The 22312-nt window shown below is 38.9% G+C and overlaps 1 protein-coding gene across 1 annotated transcript in view; it reads right to left on the reverse strand.

Moving 5' to 3' along the window:
- The window catches only part of LOC135116169 (protein BUD31 homolog), a 54806-nt gene extending 32851 nt beyond the window's left edge, over positions 1 to 21955 (reverse strand). Inside the window, exon 1 of the mRNA XM_064033448.1 lies at positions 21675 to 21955. Within this exon, the coding sequence (XP_063889518.1) occupies positions 21675 to 21768 (94 nt within the window). The 5' untranslated portion in view covers positions 21769 to 21955. The remainder of the gene's footprint in view (positions 1 to 21674) is intronic.
- Positions 21956 to 22312: the final 357 nt, after the last annotated feature.

Below are 22312 nucleotides of genomic sequence, written 5' to 3' on the forward strand. Positions count from 1 at the left end.
AAAATGAATTTGGTTGGTCTTTGCATTTGTCTACAATGTTCTTTTCATAATTTCTTTTCTCATCCCTGCGCATTAGTATATATTTATTCCTTTATTCCACACATTTCTTCCACTGGTCACTTATTTCTCCTCCCTTCCATGCTCTTTCTTTTTCCATTCTCACCTCTTCACATTTTCTCTTAAACCAGTAATTTACTCTAAATCCTTTTGCAGATGTCTTTGGCACATACCTTTCTATTCTTTCATTATATATCTCGGGTAAACTGTTCCACTTTTCTCCCACTCCCTTTGCTTCATCGAATTTACTCAAGTCAATTTCCTCAAAATATTTCCTCATTTCAGTAAAATTGATTTTACTATAATTCTGCCTGCCTTCTCTATAGTCCTTTTTCCTTCTTTCTTCTTAGATCCTTCTGTACTGAAAACAATTTTCTGATATCATGCTATGCAGTACCAACAGGGATATACAGTGGAATCTTGGTTCTTGAATTTAATTCATTCCTGAATGCCATTCAAAATCTGAAATGTTCAAAAGCCAAAACTATTTTCCCCATAGGAATCAAAATAAAATGGATTAATCCATTCCAGACATCCATCCACTCTGTCTTAGTGGCTTATGACAGATGCTCCCACTACTAAGATGGCTGCTCCACAACATCTCTAGCTCAGAAATTATTTATCCAGAAAGGACGTAATGAATAAACTTAGTGATGCAGAACTCATCAGAAGATACTGTTTAGACTGAGCAGGTATTCTGTTTGTCATTCTTCTATTGAGGGAAGCTTTATAGAGTGACATAGAGAGGGGCAAACCACTTACCACCAAAATGAAAGTGTTCATAACACTTAGACATCTTGCTGCTGGAAAAAGCTACTGAAAAAAAATGTACTTGTACAGTATTGATGGCATTATGGGGTCAAGAGAGCCACAGGTGGCTCGGGAGACAGGATTACTTCTGAGCTAGACAAGGCCGGTTTGTTTACGTTAAGGGTCTTCAAAGGGATCACATTTACCTAATTTCAAAGACTGAATTACTGTATTACCCACTGTCTCTCTTCCAAATATATAAAAACAAAGGAAATATTTATAGAAACCATAAATTAGTAATAAGCAGCAGCTTTTGCTTTGTCTTTTAACATCTGAAGTCAAGTAACTCTGTTCCAGAACCAAATTATGGTATGGCAACCGAAGCAATTAGGAGTTCAAAATTTTGTTTGAAAACTCATAGTTCAAAAAAGGAGGCATTCAGTAACTAAGGTTCCACTGTGCTGAACCAGAATTGCAATTAGAGCAGTAGAGAAGACCTTTGGAACCAAAAAGGTCAGTAATAAAATTACAAAATACCTGAAGTGCAATGAAGATCAAGACCTCAAGATAAGTATGCAAGAGATAAGATTGATGAGTGCACAACTTTAAATACCCAGGTCTGACACTGGCTAAGAACAAAGATCTGGATGAAGACATAACACACAGTGCAGAAAAAAAAAAAAAAAAAAAAAAAAAGAATGATGTCAAAGGTGTTTTGTGATTGTAGAATCAAACATGAAGATTAATGGAAGAGTGCATAAGACAGTAATAAGACTAATAGTGATATATTGAGTGAAAATATGGCAAATGAAGGAAATACAAAAGAAAAGTTAAATGTAGCTGAGATGAAAAATGCATAGGTAGATGTATGGAGTAACAAAAACGTCAATCTGGAATGAAACAATAATAAAAACTACAAAGGTAGTGGAGATATTATGGAAGCCACAGGAAAGAAGAGTGCAGTGGTTCAGTCATGTGAAGAGAAGAGAAGAGAAGAGGCACTGTTACTGCTGAATGGGCACAAGACAGGGTGAGTGAGTGAGGTTATTGACGAGAATGGGAAGGATCTGGAGGTCAGGGTGAGACCCACAACGAGGCTTAGTCAGCCAATTTCTTGTACAGCCAGTGTTGATGTGGTGTTGATGTAAGGGGGTGAAGGATATGTGTTATGACGTGAGGCCAATACAAGGCTGACCTTATCACCATCTTTAACTGATAACGAAGGGCAGTGTAGGAATCCAGGAAATAACCAAGGACAATAGGGACACATTACTGAGGACACCCAGGCAGGGAAGACGTGTGTTGTCGCAGAGGACAGAAGTAGATAGAAATACACTCATACTTCGGTACTACAGACCTTGCTTTAATGGATTTCAGAAGCAGTGGACAAAATCTGGAGCAGCTGACTTAATTTGAAAGTCCCATGCACTACAAATGGAGCTGTGGCAACACTAGACATGAGCCAATGCTTCAAGAACTGACCGCTTGTTGCATGCAGTCAGTTTGTTTACATCAGCATAACAACACGTGTAGCTTGTTGTTCCATGGTTTTTGCCCTTTTTATGTGTTGTGTCCAAATGATAATAATTTTCTATAACCATGCCATCTGGAGAAAAAGTAGAAAAGACAGCCAGTGAGTGACCTTGACCCAATGGTCTCTCTCTCTCTCTCTCTCTCTCTCTCTCTCTCTGTGTGTGTGTGTGTGTGTGTGTGTGTGTGTGTGTGTGTGTGTGTGTGTGTGTGTGTGTGTGTGTGCATTTACCTAGTTGTATTTACCTAGTTGTGACATACGGGAGAGGAGCTAAGCTTGTACTGTCCCATCTCCATAACTGTTTTTATCCAATTTTTCCTTAAAGTCATGAATATTTGTAGCCACACACCACTTCCCCTTCCAGTCCATTCCATGCCTCTATGCTTCTATGAGGGAAGCTAAACTTCTTTATGTCCTTTCTACAGGTGGTTACTTTTAGTTTTCTTCCATGTCCTCTTGTTTCTCTTTTGTTCATTATACAGAAATGTTTCCTATCTAGTTTTTCCACCCCACTCAGCAATCTGTACAATGCAATCAAGTCACCTCTCTCTTGTCTCTTTTCCAGGGTTGGGAGTTGCATTCTAGCTAGTCGCTCCTCATATGACAAATCTTGCAATTCTGTTATCATCTTTGTTGCTGCTCTCTGTATTCCTTCCAACTTTCTTATGTGCTTTTTTTCATGTGGTGACCAAATTACTGTTGCGTATTCAAATCTTGGACATATCATTGTGGTGATTATTTTCCTCATCATTTCTATATCGAGATAAGCAAAGGCAACTCTTATGTTTCTTAGTAGGCTGAGAGTTTCACCTGTTATCTTGTTAATATGTTTTTCTGGTGATAAATTCTCTGAGAAAATCACTCCCAGATCTTTTTCTCTTGTTGTCTTATTTATTGTTTCATTTCCCATCTTATAGTTATAGCTACACCTTCTGTTACTTTTTTCCAAATTCCATCTTTTTACACTTTCCAGAGTTAAATTCCATTTGCCATCTGTTGCTCCACTCCCACACTTTGTCTATATCTCTTTGTAATTCTTCACAATCTTCCATCCCCTTCACTCTTCTCATAAGTTTTGCATCATCAGCAAAAAGACTCACATAGCTGGATACATTCTCCACCATATCATTTATATACACCACAAACATTATTGGTGCCAACACTGACCCTTTGGGGGACCCCACTTAATACTGGGCTCCACACTGATGTCTGGTCCCTAATTACTGTTCGCATCTCTCTGTTTTTTAAGGAAATCGTCCATCCATTTCAGCATATTTCCATTTACACCACCTATCTTTTCCAGCTTCCACAGCAGTCTATTATGCGGCACTTTATCAAAAGCTTTTCTTAAATCTAGATAAATACAGTTTGCCCAACCAACTCTCTCCTGTATGATATCAATTACTCTTGAATAATAGCATAATAAATCAGTGACACAAGATCTCCCTTTTCTAAAGCCAAATTGACAAGTTGTGAGAATGTTCTTATCTTCCAAAAACTTGGTCCATTTGTTGTTTATTATCCTTTCACATATTTTTGCAATCACACTCGTCAGTGAAACTGGTCTATAATTTAGTGAGTCTTGTGTGTCTCCTTTAAATATGGATACAATGTTTGCCTTTTTCCAATCCTGTGGAACTATTCCTTCATTAATAGAGGTACATATGATGGTATGTAATTTATCACTAAGCTGGTTACTGCATTCTTTTATTACCCATCCCGACACTCCATCCAGTCCTGTGGCCTTTCTCACTTCTAACGTTTTGATGATTTCATCAACTTCCTCTTTTGTTACTTGAAATTTTTCCATTATCAGGTGTGCACAATGGCCTTATAAATTCCTTTTCCTTTGTAAAAGCTTCCTTAAAGCTCTTATTCATCACTTCTGCCATCTCTTTCGGGTCTTCATAAACCACTCCATCTACCATTAGCTTTCCTATACTCATTTTGCTTTTCAGTTTACCATTCACATATCTATAGAAGAGTTTCAGCTCATGTTTATACCTGTCTATTATATCTTTTCCAAACTGTCTTTGTTCATCCTTCAGGATCTTCACATAATCATTCCTTGCTTGTTTGTAATTATTCCACAGGTTAATTCTTTTACTTTTCCTCCATTTTTTCCATGTATCCCCTTTTGTCCTTCTTGCTGCTTCGCATCTTTTATTAAACCACTTTTTTACCAGCTACTACTGTCTGCTTTTTAGGCACAAACTTTTTTTCACCTTCTTTATATATTTTAAGAAATTCATCCCACTTCTCTTGGATCCCTGTAGCCTTATGGAATCTATCCCATCTCTCCTGAAAAAACTTCATGTTACCAAAGTCTGCCTTACAGTAATTTAATCTCCCAGCATGGTGTTCTTCATTCCTTTGATTCTCTATTTCCTCATTTATATTGGTAGCATGGTCACTTTTGGCTAATGGACACCCTATGTGAACATTTTCAATTCCTTCTGGTTCCTTACTAAATAACAAATCTAGTCTTGATGTTTCTCCATCTTTTCCAAATCTTGTATCACCTTTTACCCATTGAGTTAATATATTATCCATTGCCAGCTGTAATAATTTATTTCCCCAAGATGATTCTGTTCCCTCCGTGTACCACTGTTCCCAACACACCTCCTTACAGTTAAAGTCTCCTATTATGATCAGTTTATCACCACTTGGGACTTTCTCTGTCCAGTTCACTGTGTCTTTTATCATTATTTCATATTCTTCATTTGACCAGGCATTGATTTTTGGTGGTACATACATCACTATGTATTGCCTCTTTTTGCCTTGAGTATTTTCCACTCCAATTTTTATTGCCTCAGCTAATCTGTTGCCATATTCTATTTCAACAACCTTTAAGCTTTCCTTAACTAGAAACATCACTCCTCCTCCTTTCTTATTTGTTCTACTTCTTTTCCATAAATTGTACTGATTTTGCCAAATGTTCTTTACCTCTAACTCATCATATAATTTTATTTCTGTGAGGCCCATTATATCTGGACTTTTCTCATTTAAATAAACATTTAATTCCCTTAATCCCAAGATGAGTCCATTAATATTTGTATAAGCTACCTTCAAAATGCCCTTTTTTTTCCTTAGCTTATTTCCCTGTTCTCCCTCCTGTTCAGGTACCACTTCCTCATCTCCAACATCCTCCAATAGAATATCTCCTTCTGCTCTTCCGATCTCTCCTCGTTTTTTGCCTTTACTTCCTCCCTCATTTTAATTAGCTCTTTTCTTTCCTTTTCATTTAAGTCTCTTCTCAGCCATATGTTTTTTGTTACCTCATCTTTAGCTAATCTTCAGGTCCCTGTCAGAGCCTCCTCAGCTTCCTTCTGTGATTTAATTTTATTCTTATGGGTCTGTGCCCTTCACCTGTAAATTTCCCAACTCTGTGGTATTCTTCCACTTCACCAACCAGACATCTTCCCTCCTCTTGTACCTTTCCCACCACTTTCTTTACTATCTCTTTCAGTTCTTTTTCTCTTACTGCTTTGTTGATTTCCATAATTTCCTTAACCCCAAAGACAATTATACATTTCTTTTTATCAACTGTCTCTCTTACAAGAGACTCATTTGTCTTGATAACATTTACCACGTTTTGCATCATTTTGGCCCCATTTAATACCACTTCTATTATTTTCTCAAAGTTTACTGCCTCTCCTTTTATGATCTCTTGCTCACTCATTTGGTTCTCCAACTTAGCTACTTTCCTCTCAAACTTTACTTTATCTCCTTCTTAGAGCTTTTTCCATGCGTCTTACATTTCACTTAATTACACTACAGTTTTGGTACTTCCTTCCACTTTCTTACTGCATTCTTTAATCTCTATCTCCAAAGCATTGCACTGATTTCTTAGCTCTATGTTTTCAGCTCTCAATCCCTTCAGTTCTTTAATTTGGCTTACCTGGGTCTCTTCCATAGCTCTGAATCTCTCCATCAGTTTTTCCATGTCACTTTCCAGGGCCAACACTCTTCTTTGCCATAATTTCGTGCTAACCTCACTGTCACCGGCACAAAACCCCAAGAAGTTGTTTTCTCCCGCTGCCGACTCATCGCTCAGCGTAAAGAAACCACTTTGGTTTGGCTCCATTTTCCCCTTCTAATTTTCTTTCAAGCCTACTTTTAGAATCACCTCTACCTTTTTCCTATTTCATTATAGAGACAGAAACAGTACTGCTCCAAACTCCCTACACCACAACTGGCTTATCTTGGTGATCACAGAGCTGCTACCTGTGTGTCCTTCCAGCTTGGCTGCTCGAGTGTGTGTGTGTGTGTGTGTGTGTGTGTGTGTGTGTGTGTGTGTGTGTGTGTGTGTGTGTGTGTGTGTGTGTGTGTGTGTGTGTGTGTGTGTGTGTGTGTGTGTGTGTGTGTGTGTGTGTGTGTGTGTGTGTGTGTGTGTGTGTGTGTGTTAACTTATCTGAGAGAGAGAGAGAGAGAGAGAGAGAGAGAGAGAGAGAGAGAGAGAGAGAGAGAGAGAGAGAGAGAGAGAGAGAGAGAGTGAGCACGCTGCAACACTGGCCACTATCAAGGTCACCCACTGACCATCACACTGCCACAATTCAGCTCTCTCTCTCTCTCTCTCTCTCTCTCTCTCTCTCTCTCTCTCTCCATGTATGTTCATTCTATGAAGCTGCACAGCTACTTCATCATCTTCATTCCTGTACCAATTTTTTTATTAACAGAAACAATAAATAGGCATTTTAGGGGTAGCATCAATATAATGCAGACTTAAGCACTTCACAGGTTCCTTTGGAACATAAACCCATGAAAAAACTGTGGGTTCACTGTACTCTATTTATTCCTGTCTATAATGTAATTGTTGATATTAGCCACTCCTAACATAACCTAACACTTAGTGTTAGTACCTATGGACAATCGGCTTCAATGGACCGATGTTCCCCTCTTTTAGTCCACAGTACCGAGGTATGAGTGTACCTAGAACACCTGTCAGGAAGGGCGTGCATGTTGCTTAATGATCACCCCAAGACCCAAAACATGTAAGTTTAACAACTATCTGTGCAAGAATACATTAGTCTATAATCATCATATGGTTGTCTATGATCATTAATGTATGTCTTCAGATTCTGACAGGATACAATAAACGATTTGTGTCATAGTATGGGTCTGAAATAACCTTCACCACCTTCCTGCAGTAACAGGCACATTTAGGGAGATGTGATAGAGATGGAGGTGCAGCAACATGGGGATGAACTGTATATTGGAAGAATGAGAAGAGAACAACTCTCAAAAAGTAGTGTGTGAGACCAGGTCTGGTGGACAATACCTGTCAAAAACAATGATAACACAAATATGCAGGGAAAAAAAAAAAAAAAAAGGTCTAAAGGAAAAGGAAATTCAGAGCTGCAAGTTCTTCTCAAAACTTAGCTCTGCAAAGAGTCTGCTGCACTCTAGACAGACCAACACAAACCTAGATGAAGTAACTGCAAGTATCAACATCTTCATTACCAGTTGCCATCACAATCCTCACAGAGAGAAGCAATTCTAGTCATTATATTAGTGGTTAAATGTCTGATCCCTTCCAAAAACAAAGCTCTCTTTTGTGCTGATGACTTTGTATGAATAATGTTGTAAATATCCAACAGGTTCCCAAACCCTCATCCAAGGTAATATCAAAGGTTCTGGCAAAATCCCTTAAAGATGATGATCAGAATTTAGTAAGGAAAGCTAGGATATTGCTAGTGGATCATCCTTTGAAGAATCCATACAGACAATCATAGATTATGAGCAAAAACATACTGAAGAATCCTCCTGTTAAGGATAGACTCAGAGATATAGTAAATCAAAGCTATGGGTTAATAGTTTGAAGGATCGTAACAGTCACCCTTCTTAGGAACAGTCACCCTTCTTAGGACTGAATGTAGGTAAGCTTTCAGGAAGAAGGAAAGGTGGATGTTGACAGACAGTGAGAATAGTTTGAACAGGCAAGGTAAAAGCATGTAAATGCAGTTAAGGAAACTGACAGGAGGCACTCCATCAGGTTCACAGGCCTTCCAAGGGTCAAGCCCACAGAGCATAAAAAAAAAAAATGAATTCCAATAAGAAGCACAATGTTGTCAGAGGATGAAAGCAAATCAAGAATCATTCAATGTTAAATTGTCAGGAAAAGTTATATATATATATATATATATATATATATATATATATATATATATATATATAAAGAGAGAGAGAGATCAAGGAAATTACTTATGTACACAATCTGGATGAAAGAGATAAAGAAAATATGAAGGGAAATTTTTGGAAACATTTTTTGTTAAGTGCCAAAACTCAAAGGAAAAGAGGATCTAGTAAAATCTTGACAATGCTTACTGATGTAAGGATTTTTTTCCAAACTGGAGGGAAGATCTACCATGATTTTGGACAGACATATAGAGGGCATGTGTTTCAAGAGGTAGAGAACTGTGATAATATCTATTGGATACCTTATCCTGGACAGCAGGAAAGTAAAATGAGTTGTACCGAGATTTACAAGCTTCAGGTTTACACAAAGTATGTAAAATGTATGCCATCATGCCAGGAACAGTCACCTCTGTTATGATTTCTTCACAAAAAGATAAGTCTAATACAGTAGCAGTAGCCATTCCAGGGAAACCAAAACAGTACTATTTCGGATTCTCCCACTTAACAGAGCCAAAGACAGAAGCACCTCCACTTTTATGGACCCAGAGGCAGCACTAGAGCAATAGGACAAGAGAAACAAGATTGCAATCATAAGAGCCCAATGGAGAGAAAAGTTTAGCAAAATAAGCCAGAGGATCAAGAATGTGGTTATGGTGCTGCACCAGCAGCTCTAGGTCTAGGTCTAGTATAGCAAAACTGAGGACATGTTTACTAGATTGGTCAGTGAAAGATGACAGATCGCAATCTCTAAGTATCATTAAGAGGATTCAACTAAATACTATTCCTCTCTAGCTTAGGGCATCCTGACAGAGGAGCACATCTGTTTTGATTTCACTTAGTGGACCTACTTGGTATGACTGCACCTGTCTGCTTTGACTCCTCTGATCATCAAAATACTCAGATTTCTTTATGATGGCAACATACAAAACCTCAAAACAGACTTAAATAAGTATGTATACATAAACTGTTTTGCCATTTGTTATGATGGTCTTTATCTCATATCTTTAATTATAACTTCTCTTTTCACCTAAATTTCTACCTAGACCTTCAGATACCTGTAAAACTCATGTAATTTGTAAAAGAAAATAAAGGAGCAACCAGTCTCAGAAGATCAGAGATGCAACTGTCAACACTAAGCATAACATACAGTCACTGTCATGAAAGATGAGAGCTGCAAACAAAAGTAAAAAAAAAAAAAATTAATTAATTAAAAAAAAAAAATGGTTGCCATTACTGGCATTCATAGTTACATAGTTTTGGCAGGATGTACAACCCTCCCAGCCCATTTCATAATCATGGGATTTCACATTTTTCACTGTGCTCTGTGAGGCAAATCTGTTGGACCCCACTGGCCTCCTGACACGTGCACTCTTCACTATCACTACACTAAAGGTACTTTCATCACTAAAAAACACCTTCATCTACTCATTTTCTTCCCTACACTAAAGGTACTTTCATCACTAAAAACACCTTCATCTACACATTTTCTTCCCTGTGTTCATATTTATTACCAAAGTCAGTTTGTTTTTTCTTCATCCTAGATGACAGAAGTGGTTTTACTGCTGCGTGGTGAGAGAGAAACCCAGGTCCTTCTGCAGCCTTCATTATACAATTCATGATGGGCACATGTGTTTTGGCAGCTGAGAGTGCATTTGGATTAATTCTGGGATCAAAGTAAAGGGATTCTTATCCCTCTCCTCCTCAGCAACAAATCAGTCTCACTTGTCTTCTCAGAAGATCCTGGATGGGGTTTTGTGGGTGGTATAATGCTTGATGGAACCTCATGAGAGGCTGCCAAGATGTGCAAGAGAGTAGCTTTGTGGCAGCCAGTTCGCCTGAAAATGTCTTTAATAGGTACATTTTCCTCTCTTACGTCGATTATCCTAGCCCTTTCCTCATTACTTGTGCTTTTCACACCACATCAAGTGCTCAGTAAAGATAATGTGCAGGAAGAACAGCCAAACACAAAAATAATGAGCCCCATGAAAAGAATAAACTGCCTGAGGTCCAGTGAGGTGAGGGAGGTGTGAGAGGGGTTGCAGTAGATGGCTCATGTGTCAAACATCACAAGATAGCTGATACAAATAGTTTCTGGGATTCTATGGCCATGAGACTTGTAATCACCATATGGGTTAATTTCTTTGGGCAGGTTGTATCTTCTATGACCATGACTATAATTTTGAAAGGTATTTTTTAAATAAATCTGGCACCAGTCAATAACCCACTATTCAGCACCATGATATATACTTTAAAAAGTAAAAAAAACTTGTAAAGTGACATTTAATATGGATTACAAAGGACCTTCAACATTATGCACAATCTTTCTCCAATTGATAGCTGCCATTTTACCACATATGACAGGCAGCTTCTTTACTCTTTTTTGTCAATCACTCATTTTACTACAGCACAGATTAAGCAGCTGCCTGCCTGATGGTTTTGATGTATGTACAAGTATGCAGGACTATACTGACAAGATGCCATACTGATTGTCTATCAGCAATCATATTATATATGTAGAGGTAAGCTATTGTCTCTTGTACTTAGTTAGTCCTGTTTTGGAGTGCCCCAACTATATGAATATAAAAACTGGTTTTATTGTTATTGCCTCTGTGGTGTAGCAGACAGCACCTAGCAACAAATTTGGGGGTCCCAGTTCCAATCCAGTCAGCAGCAGTCAGTGCACAGCACACCTGCTGTTCCTCCTACCTTCATGTTGGTTGATAAATGGATATCTGAGGATTACCTGGTAAGCTGTGAAAATCTGGATGTGACAGTGGTCATGTCCCAAGATAAGATATATCATCCACTATAGGCACTAATGCCAATAAGATGGAGTTGAGTGCCAAGTCTACATGCAGTTATAGCACATGTCCCAACCTTACCCTTTACCTTCTTTTTTTTTTTCTTATGTAGAAGGGACACTTAAAAAAAAAAAAAAAAAAAAAAAAAAAAAAAAAAAAAAAAAAAAACACCCACTGAGATGCTGGTCCCCAAACAGGGTCCAAAGCAGTAGTAAAAAAATTGAAGGATAAGTGTCTTGAAACCTCCCTCTTGAAGGAATTCAAGTCATAGGAAGGTGGAAATAAAGAAGCAGGCAGGGAGTTCCAGAGTTTACTGGAGAAAGAGATGAATGACTGAGAATACTGGTTAACTCTTGCATTAGAGAGGTGGACAGAATAGGGGAGAGAGAAAGAAGAGTCTTGTGCAGCAAGGCTGCAGGAGAAGGGGAGGCATGCAGTTAGAAAGATCAGAAGAGCAGTTAGCATGAAAATAACAACAGAAGATAGTGAGAGATACAACAATGCGGTGATGAGAAAGAGGCTGAAGAGTCAGCTACAGGAGAGGAATTGAAGAGACGAAAAGCTTTTAATTCCACCCTATCTAGAAGAGCAGTATGAGTGGAACACCCCGAGACATATGAAGTATACTCCCCTGTACACAGTTAGCAGCTGGAAAGGTGAGAAAAACTGGCGGACACATCTCAGAACACCAGCTAGACATGAGATGCGAAGTTTCCAGTTTAGATTATAAGTAAAGGACTGACTGAGGATGTTCAATGTAGAAGAGGGGGACAGCTGAGTATTAGTGAAGAGGGGATAGTTGTCTGGAAGGTTGTGTTGAGTTGATGGAGAAATTGAGTTTTTGAGGCATTGAACAATACTGAGTTTGCTCTGCCCTAATAAAAAATTTAAGAGAGATCCAAAGTCAGGCATTCTGCATGAACTGTTTATTTCCTGAAAGGTTGGACGTCTACAAAAAGATGTGGAAAAAATGTGTAGGGTGGTATCATTAGCATAGGAGTGGATAGGACAAGAAGTTTGGTTTATAAGATCATTGATGAACAATAGGAAGAAAGTGGATGACAGAACAGAACCCTGAGGAACACCACTGTTAACAGATTTAAAAGAACAGTGGCCATCTACCACAGCAGCAACATAACGGTCAGAAAGGAAACTTGAGATGAAGTTACAGAAAGAAGGATAGAAGCTGTGGGAGGGTAGTCTGGAAATCAAAAGCTTTTGATAAGTCTAAGGCAACAGCAAAATTTTCACCAAAATCTCTAAAAGAGAATGACCAAGATTCAATAAGGAAAGTCAGAAGATCACCAGTAGAGTGGCCTTGATGAAATCCACACTAGCAATCAGAGAGAAGGTTGTGAAGTGATAGATGTTTAAGAATCTTCTTGTTCAGGATAGATTAAAAAACTTTAGACAGGCAGGAAATTAAAGCAATAAGATAGTAGTTTGGGGGATTAGAATGGTCACCCTTTTTAGTAACATGCTGAATGCAAGCAAACTTCCAGCAAGAAAGAAAAGTAGATGTTGACAGAAAGAGTTGAAAGAGCTTGACTAGGCAAGGTGGAAGCACAGCGGCGCAGTTTCAGAGAACAATAGGAGGAACCCCATCAGGTCCGTAAGCCTTCTGAGGGTTTAGGCCAGTGAGGACATGGAAAACATCATTGCAAAGAATTTTAATAGGTAACATGAAGTAGTCAGAGGATGGAGGAAAGGGAGGAACCAGCCCTGTATCATCCAAGGTAAAGTTTTAAGCAAAGGTCTGAGCAAAGAGTTCTGCTTTAGAGATAGATGAGATGGCAGTTGTACCATCTAGTTGAAATAAAGGAGGGAAAGAAGAAGCAAAGTTACTGGAGATATTTTTGGCTAGGTGCCAGAAGTTATGAGGGGAATTAGATCTTAAAGATTTTGACACTATTAATGAAGGAGTTTTGACTAGCTGGAGAACAGACTTGGCATGATTCTGGGCAGAAATATAAAGCACATGAGATTCAGGTGATGGAAGCCTCAGGTACCTATTGTGGATTACCTCTATCATGTATAGCATAAGAACAAGCTGTGTTAAACCAAGGTTTGGGAAGTTTAGGTCAAGAAAAAGAGTGAGGAAAGTATGCCTCCATGCCAGACACTATCACCTGTATTATGCACTCAGCACACAGAGACAGTCTCTGACATGGAAGCAGCAGTCATTCGAAGGAAAACTAGCAAAATACCTCCTCAGGTCCCCCTAACTAGCAAAGGCAAAACACCAGAGGCACTCTGCTTAGTTGGATCCTGAGAAGGGATTGGAACGATAGGACAAGATACAGATATGAGATTGTGATTGGAGGAGCTCAATGGAGAAGATAGGGTAACAGATGGGTTAGAGGTTAAGAAAAGGTCAAGAATGTTGGGCATATTTCCAAGACAGTCAGGAATACGAGTAGGGTGTTGCACCTATTGCTCTAGTTTGTGGAGGATAGCAAAGTCAAAGGCTAGTTCACCAGGATGGTCAGTGAAGGGAGAGAAAAGCCAAAAACTGGTGATGAACACTGAAGTCTCCAAGAATTGAGATCTCCACAAAAGGGAATGTGCTCCACTTTGGAAGTTAAGTAGTCAAAGAATTTCTTACAGTCAAAGGAGTTATGTGAGAGGTATACAGCACAGATAAATTTAGTTTGAGAGTGACTATGTAGTCGTATCCAGCTTGTGGAAACCTCAGAAGATTCAAGAGTGTGGGCACAAGGGCAGGTGCGCACATTGCGCACACAAACACAACATCCAACTTTTGATTGAAAATGAGGATAGAGAAAGTAGGAGGGAACAGAAAAAGGGGCTACTGTCAGTTGCCTGCATCTCAAAGAGGAAAAGATGAGGTTTAGTAGAGGAAAGGTGGTGTTCTACAGATTGAAAATTAGTTCTAGGACTGTGAATGTTGTAGAAGTTAATGAAGAAAAAAAGAAAAGTTGAGTGGGTGTCACGACACTTAGGGATGATATCAGCAGAGCAGTCCAACCTGGGGACATTTCTGGTCCCCTCCCCAGACGGGGACTCTGAGGCTGGTGTAGGAAGTCACCATGATAATTTTGAATATTGAGTGAAGGGTGTGTGAGTAATTAGGTGTTTGTATTTTTGTGTGAAGGAAGAGAGTTGTCTTTAGAGGGCAGGCTGTGACTGCCCCCTTGTGATGTAAGACACAAAGGGAAACATTCAGTGAGGTCACAGCTGGGTTTAATGATAGGTTCATAGCACCCCCTGATCCAGAGCTTTAGGCTCACTGGGAATAATTATTGTTTTGGCAGGTGCCTAGTGCCTCCCCTCCTCCTCTCACATGGATAAAACTAGCAACACCTTGACCAGCATGGCCAAAAGACTGATGGATGATAATTTCTCCCATTTCATGGGGGGAGCATAGAGGAGGAGGCAGCAGACACCTGCCAAAACGATAATTACTCCCAGTGAGGTCTAAAGCACTGTTCAGAGGTTTAAAGAACTGTTCTGGGGGTGCTGTGAACTTATCATTAAACCCAGCTGTCACCTCACTGAATGTTTCCCTTTATGTCTCACAACACAAGGGGGCAGTCACAGCCTGCCCTCTAAAGACAACTCTCTTCCTCCACACAAAACTACAAGCACCTAATAACACACACACCCTTCACTCAAAAATTTTAAAATCATCACGGCGACTCCTACACCAGCCTAGGAGTCCCCATCTAGGAAGGGGACCATAAATATCCCCAGGTCGGACTGCCTTTCTGTCGACATATCATACAGAAGCTCATACATACAGGACATATCAGAAGCTTTGGATAGAGTCTGGCACAAAGCTTTGATTTCCAAACTACCCTCCTACGGCTTCTATCCTTCTCTCTGTAACTTCATCTCAAGTTTCCTTTCTGACCATTCTATTGCTGCTGTGGTAGACAGTCACTGTTCTTCTCCTAAATCTATTAACAGTGGTGTTCCTCAGGGTTCTGTCCTGTCACCCACTCTCTTCTTATTATTTATTAATGATCTTCTAAACCAAACTTCTTGTCCTATCCACTCCTATGCTGATGATACCACACTGCACTTTTCCACATCTTTTCAGAGACATCCAACCCTTCAGGAGGTAAACATTTCACACAGGGAAGCCGATGAACGCTTGACTTCTGATCTTTCTAAAATTTCTGATTGGGGCAGAGCAAACTTGGTATTGTTCAATGCCTCAAAAACTCAATTCCTCCATCTATCAACTCGACACAACCTCAATCATTCATCCCTTTCTCTGGTAAACTCTGGAACTCCCAGCCTGCTTCTGTATTTCCACCTTCCTATGACTTGAATTCCTTGAAGAAGGAGGTTTCAAGACACTTATTCATCAATTTTTGACTACTGCTTTGACCCTTTTATGGGACTGGCATTTCAGTGGGCACTTTTTTTTTATTGGATTTTTGTTGCCCTTGACCAGTGTCATTCCTACATAAAAAAAAAAAAAAAAAGGGGAGACTATTCATTTGGTTAGAGTCAGTTTTAAAATGCCTCCCATTCTCTCATGGCCTTGAGAATAGCACACCAGTAAACATGACCTTGGGAGATCCAGGGAATGGGGGCAATGATCCTCCAGACAGCATTAGGTATTATGTATTTGCTTTCCCCATCCTAACACCCAATTGGCACTCATAGAGGATGTGGGTCCTGCTGCCCACCTGTATGAGTTGCCAGCTATGCATTACTACTGCAGTATTGCCACGCTGGGTGAGCGAGGCAGCCTGGCAATGATAGCACAGTTGAGTTTTATGATGGACAAGGGAACAATAAATTGCAGATTTTTTTGTTTATCTATTTTTAGTGGAGAAACAACAAGCATAAATTAAAAAAAAAAAAAGTAAACTGTAGGATCCATGGAGTCTCTTTTTTTATAACTATTTGATTGAATTTCAATGGGAAAAAAGATTTAGAAAAACTGGAACTGGAAGAAAACCTTCACCAATCTTTTACTTCACATCAGTCAATGATATCTGACTCCTGAAATATCACAATCACACATGATGCCCATGTTATTTTCTTAGGTATGACAAACATTGGTAGACAGTCTTTTGAGTTTGTGTAGTGTCCAACACCTTACAAGATGCTCATTTTGCAATGTAAAAGTGGAATTATATATTGCCTCAAGTATGATCAAGAGTGGTAAAGGAACTGTGGTATCCAACAACATCCCACTGTGCTGCCAGGCTGTCTCACTCACCCAGCATGGCAATACTGCAGCAGAAACACACAGCTGGCAACTCACACCAGCAGGCCATGATATCCACTAGACATAGACAGGGCCTACATTCTCCACAAGTGCCAGCCTATTTTCTCACAAGCTTGTTTTGTACTGAGAAAGGGGTAATATTTTACTTTTTCACCAGTGTCAACATGGCTTTTCTTAAGGTGCCGTCACACTAGCACATTTTCTGTCAGTTTTTCCAATCAACTCTGGTTTCTGTCAACTTTTACCTCTTTCCATCATCTTTTTCTGTCTGCATTGTCAAACAGAAGTGACAGTCTTCAGAGAGGAGGGTTGTTGTCAACTTTTGTTATCAATGAAAATCCATACTTAAAAATATAAAGATATACCAATTGTTTAAAAAAAAAATTTAATTAAACACATTTTAAATAAAGAAAAATACAAAATTGCTTAATTTTATGTCATTACATTTAACTTGTGGATATATAACAGCAAACAGTGGCTTGCATGATTTGACAGACGTTTACACTTTTGGAAGGTCTCTGTTTCTCTACTCCTACATGCTGGATACCATTTTAACTTGATTGGCTTGTCTACAATTTACAAAACTTGTAATAAAGTGCAGAACAGCAACTGCTTGCCTGTGCATCAGCAGAACTGCACTCACAGATAATTGGGGTCCCGGGCTGGCTGGGCCCACAGCCTGCCGGTATGAGTTGCCAGTTATGTATTTCTGTTGCAAATGTTACTACATTAGGCAAGCAAGGATACTGCTACACTGGGCAGAGGAGACTTGCAGGCAGCAGCTACTGTAGGTTTACAGAGAGAGAGAGAGAGAGAGAGAGAGAGAGAGAGAGAGAGAGAGAGAGAGAGAGAGAGAGAGAGAGAGAGAGAGAGAGAGAGAGAGAGAGAGAGAGAGAGAGAGAGAGAGAGAGAGAGAGAGAGAGAGAGAGAGAGAGAGAGAGAGAGAGAGAGAGAGAGAGAGAGAGAGAGAGAGCCTGAAGCCATGTTTGTTTACTGTTGACGAAAGTGCTCTGTTGATGAAACGGCTCTGTGTGTGTGACGGGAGACACTCAGGAAATTGTCGATTTTCAGAAAGTTGACAGAAAAAGTTGACGAAAATGTGCTAGTGTGACAGCACCTTTATCCTTCTCATTGGACAGAACTTCTCATTCTGACTAATTTGAACCCCATAACCCACCACAAATTATTTATAATGATGACAGCAATTTCTAAAGTTTAATTACATTAGGTTAGGAATAATATGTTAAATTAATTGGATTAGCTTAAATTAGTTTGGTTAGGTTAAGTTAGTTTCCTTAGGTTAGATAAATTTCATTAGGTTACGAGTATATCAGTTTGGTTAGATTAGGTTAGTTTTGTCAAGTTGTTAGTTTTGTTACTCATAAGGTTATGTTAGGTGGTGGTGCATGACAGCCAGCTGGCAACCACAGGCAAGCAGTAGCCAGCCCTCTCAAAGGGAACACTGCTGTTACTCAATTGTGAGGATGAAACCATTTTTTTCTGGAAGATTTCAGTCCTTGTATTAGCATGTTTTTTTTCGCTTTTATCACAAATCATTAGTTTCTGAGAGGATGGATGGTAGGGGTGAAAAATAAAAACTAATATTTGCAGGAAAAACAACAAACAGATGAATTCACAACTGGCTAAAAACTACCAGAAAAAATAGTTGTCTACAACAGAGAAACTGGTGAAAGAAAAATTTTACTAAGAAAGGTTAGAAATGTGTGGTCATGAAACTAGAGAATTAGTTTGCAATATCATGTGGGGCACACAAATGAATCTATTAAGCTAATGTTTATGGTAATACTTTTATTACTTTGCTGCTAAACAGAGACATGATGATATAATATACTTACTGTAATGTACATCTGTAAAAGTTTTAGACAGCACCCTCCTATAAATCTGCATTGAAATCAGGGGCATCTTCCAGAGCCAAGGTCCACTATAGTTAACTCACAAATCTGCATTGAAATCAAAGGTATCTTCCAGAGCCAAGGTCCACTATAGTTAACTCACAAATCTGCACTAAAATCAAAGGTGTCTTCCAGAGCCAAGGTCCACAAATTGTGAGCACAGTATGGCTCCCTTTACACACTGAGCCCTGGAACACTTCCTATGCACTTCAGAAAGTGGTTCATATGTAGGTGAAATATGTATTAAGTAATTTTTTTTGTCCATACATAAACTCAGTTTGTTCATTGTATCAAAACTATTGAACGACAGGCATTTTATAATGAGGCACATTTAGTATCCAAGATATATAAAGTACACTAGGAGTGTACTATTCAGCACAGTCCATCAGGGAGAGTGTCACTCATGGTGCCATGCCAGTCTGATTCCAACCGTCATCATAGAAACTTTGGAAGATTGTGATCTACATTTGTTATTATTCCTTTGAAAATGGCCACTTTCATCTTCACAACCTTGAAGCTTAACACTATTTCCTCTCTTGGTGAGTGTTAATGTATATTATTTCTTAACAAATCATGATTTCAGAAGCCATGGCAGCCTATCGAGGATGGGCTGCTTAGGTTAGGTTAGATACACTCACAATTCTCCACAGATCCCACAAGCTTGTTGTGAGGAAGGGCAGAAGTTATGTGACAAGGAGTTATTGTAACTTTTGCATTATTATACAAATGCACTCTTCTCATGGTGCAAAAAAAAAAAAAAAAAAAAAAAAAAAAAATTCCTCATTGGAGTACTTAGGTAACATATAACACAGTGGTGCATATCTTTAACACTGCAAATTGTTCATTCCTGAGATACTAATTTTCATAAAATTTACCATTAAGGTAGGTTAGGTTAGGTTTTGGGTATCCTTTTACTCTTACACCAGTCTCAACATAGCTTTTCTTACCCTTTTCATCATACACTTATCCCCCAGCTATAGCGGGTTTTGCTAACGCGGTTTAAAGCTATCACGGGAACAATAAAAAACACATTAAATGGGCTAACACGAATCCTAGTGGAGCTATCGCGGCCCATGAGTCGTTATATGTCCAGGATGTTCACGTGACAGCTACGTCATATTTCTTGGCCAGATTCGCTTGCTAATTGGCTGAATTTGACTGACATATTAGGCCGTGATTGGCTTGCACACTCCCGCTTCCTTATCCAGCCACTCTCCCGCTCCCCCATCCCTCTAGTCCTTCCCGCCACAGTTGACTAAGTGGCACGTGCCGTGGTGAATCTCAAGGTCACGCGTGTGTATCTCGGGACAATGGCCTCTACTCCCCCTCCTGGCCACCCAGGGAGATCGCTACCACCCAACCCGACCCAGCGAAAGGCAACAGCGGCGCCTGGGAAAGAAATCAAGAAGAGGAAGAACCTTACATATGCTGTGAAATATGAGATAGTGAAATTGATCGAGAGTGGACAAAGTAAAAATTCAGTGGGCGCTATTTACCTTAAGAAGGACCACATTAAGGCACATATGAACTTCACTAGTGATAGTGCTGGACATAATGCTGTGCGAAGCTCAAATCATGTCCTCCTCAAGACTGATCAATAAATAATGGTGAGATGAGGGAAAAAAAAAGGTGCCAATATGTTGAATTGTGTTGCTACTCTGGCGGGCCACGAACAATTTTTTTTTTTCCTATGTATTTTTAACAATGGCTATCGCGTTTTTAGCTATCACGGCGATGTTAAGGGACCAATTTCTCGCGATAGTTGGGGGTTGAGTGTATAGAGCTTCTCATTCTGAGTAATATGAAATCCCATATATACCCACCACAAATTGTTTTTAATGCTGACAGCAATTTTTAAAGATTTATCTGTTTTTGAGGCTGCCATGACAATGCTGAGAAGTGAATCACCAACGTGTGTGATGGACAGGCAGGCACTGAGGCACGCCAGTGAAGGTGTGTTCATCTGTGCATGCATATGTCACATCTGTTAGACAATCATGAAATTAGTCATGGTGATTGTTTCTTTTGTTTGAAAATGCAGCCGCTGGCCAATTAAAAAATACAGAATTAATTAAGCCAATCATAGCATTTTATTTCATCCTGTGGAGAGAGAAGCAGCTCAACCTGAAATATCTGAATTAGTCTGAAGAAGATATCTGTCGGCAGTGGGTGTCTCCTCAATTATTTTCAGTGCATCTCCAGATTTTATAAAGATAAATAAGATATTGACTTCATATTCACTTCTATGCCTTGCCAGTTAGGTTAGGCTAGTTTGGTTAGGATGGATTAGTTTTGTTAGGTTAGGGTTAGGTTAAGTTAGTTTAGTTAGGTTACATTAGTTTGGTTAGGTTAGGTTAATTTAGTTAGGTTAGATTAATCTAGTTAGCTTAGGTAGGTAAGGTTAGTTTGGTTTGGTTAGATTAGCTTCGTTAGGTTGGATTAGGTGATGGTGGTGGTGACAGCCAGCTGGAGGCCATGGGCAAGTGGCAGCCAGTCCTCTTGTGGGGAACACTGCAAGCGAGTGCTGCTGCTGTGTTACTTATTTATGAGAACAAAACTATTTTTTTCTGGTAGATTTCAGTCAGTTTTATATTAATCTGCTTTCTGTTTTTACCGTAAAGCATTAGTTTCTGATGGGAGATGGGTGGGGTAAAAAATAAAAACTAATGATTTGCAGGAAAACATGCAGATTCATTCAAAACAGACCAAAAAATACAAAAAGAAAAAAAATAATAATTTCATCTGCAATAGACTAGTACAAAAGAAAAGTTCACCAGGTTTAGTTTTTTTTTTTATGAATTTGTTTAAGTGTAGGTAGGGGATTATATATATATATATATATATATATATATATATATATATATATATATATATATATATATATATATATATATATATATATATATATATATATATATATATATATATATATATATATATATATATATATATATATAATTAATTAATTAATTTACGGTAGAAACGGTTAGTAGATTAATTCAAAACTCATCAAAATCTACTAGAAAAATGTAGTTTCGTCCAAAAATGTTAGACTAGTGGACTTATACAAATTTACCGTAATTCTTTTACCTTTTATTTATTTATTTATTTATTCAATTTATTTTATCTTATTTTTTTTGTTGAATCTGAAAGAAAAGATTACAATAGTAGGGCTAAAAAGTATTATATTTTTTTTTCTTTCGAAAATCAAGGTGGGTATCAGGAATATCTACCCTTTCTCCCACTCCCCAGTAACACAGTCACCACTGTCTTACCTTCGCGCATCTTTTGGTCCAGCTCCTCCAGGGTGGGCTCGATCAGCTCCCACCCTTCAGGAGGAGGCTTCCTGCTGCGCCGAACCTTGGGCATGAGGTCGCTAAAACAGTGGCGGTCCCCGGTGATGTTAGGCAGGGAAGTTACTCCAACTGGAGAAATACCACACGCAGATGTACTACTCTACAACAGCAGTGGATCGGATTAGCCTGTTTCTAGAGATTACCTTTCCAACGTTCTGTTAAGAAAAGTCTTGTTTACAAGATCTTGATCTTGATGTAAAAGATGGCTCTTTACTTGCGTCCTAAATCACAGTTTTCCCTTGCTCCATTCCCTAATCGCTAATAATAGACCATATTTCGTTATATTATAATACTTGCAGATTGTCAAGCTAGAATAGGATAATAAATAGGGATACTTAAGAGATGAACGCACCCAAAACGCGGAAGTAGCGAGAAATACCAGCATACATTTCATTTCATAACTGATGCATGTACAGTACCATGTAGCAAGTTTTACTAGTCACAGTGGCCAACATCAGGCATCTTTTTGACCCGGAATGTCTTAACCAGGCTACGGCATATAACTATATGCCTGTTCTTTAAATGTAACAACTATTAAACAAGAATAACCAATGCGT

This window comes from Scylla paramamosain, chromosome 30 (genome assembly GCF_035594125.1).
Source record: "Scylla paramamosain isolate STU-SP2022 chromosome 30, ASM3559412v1, whole genome shotgun sequence".
NCBI classification, from domain to species: Eukaryota; Metazoa; Arthropoda; class Malacostraca; order Decapoda; family Portunidae; genus Scylla; species Scylla paramamosain.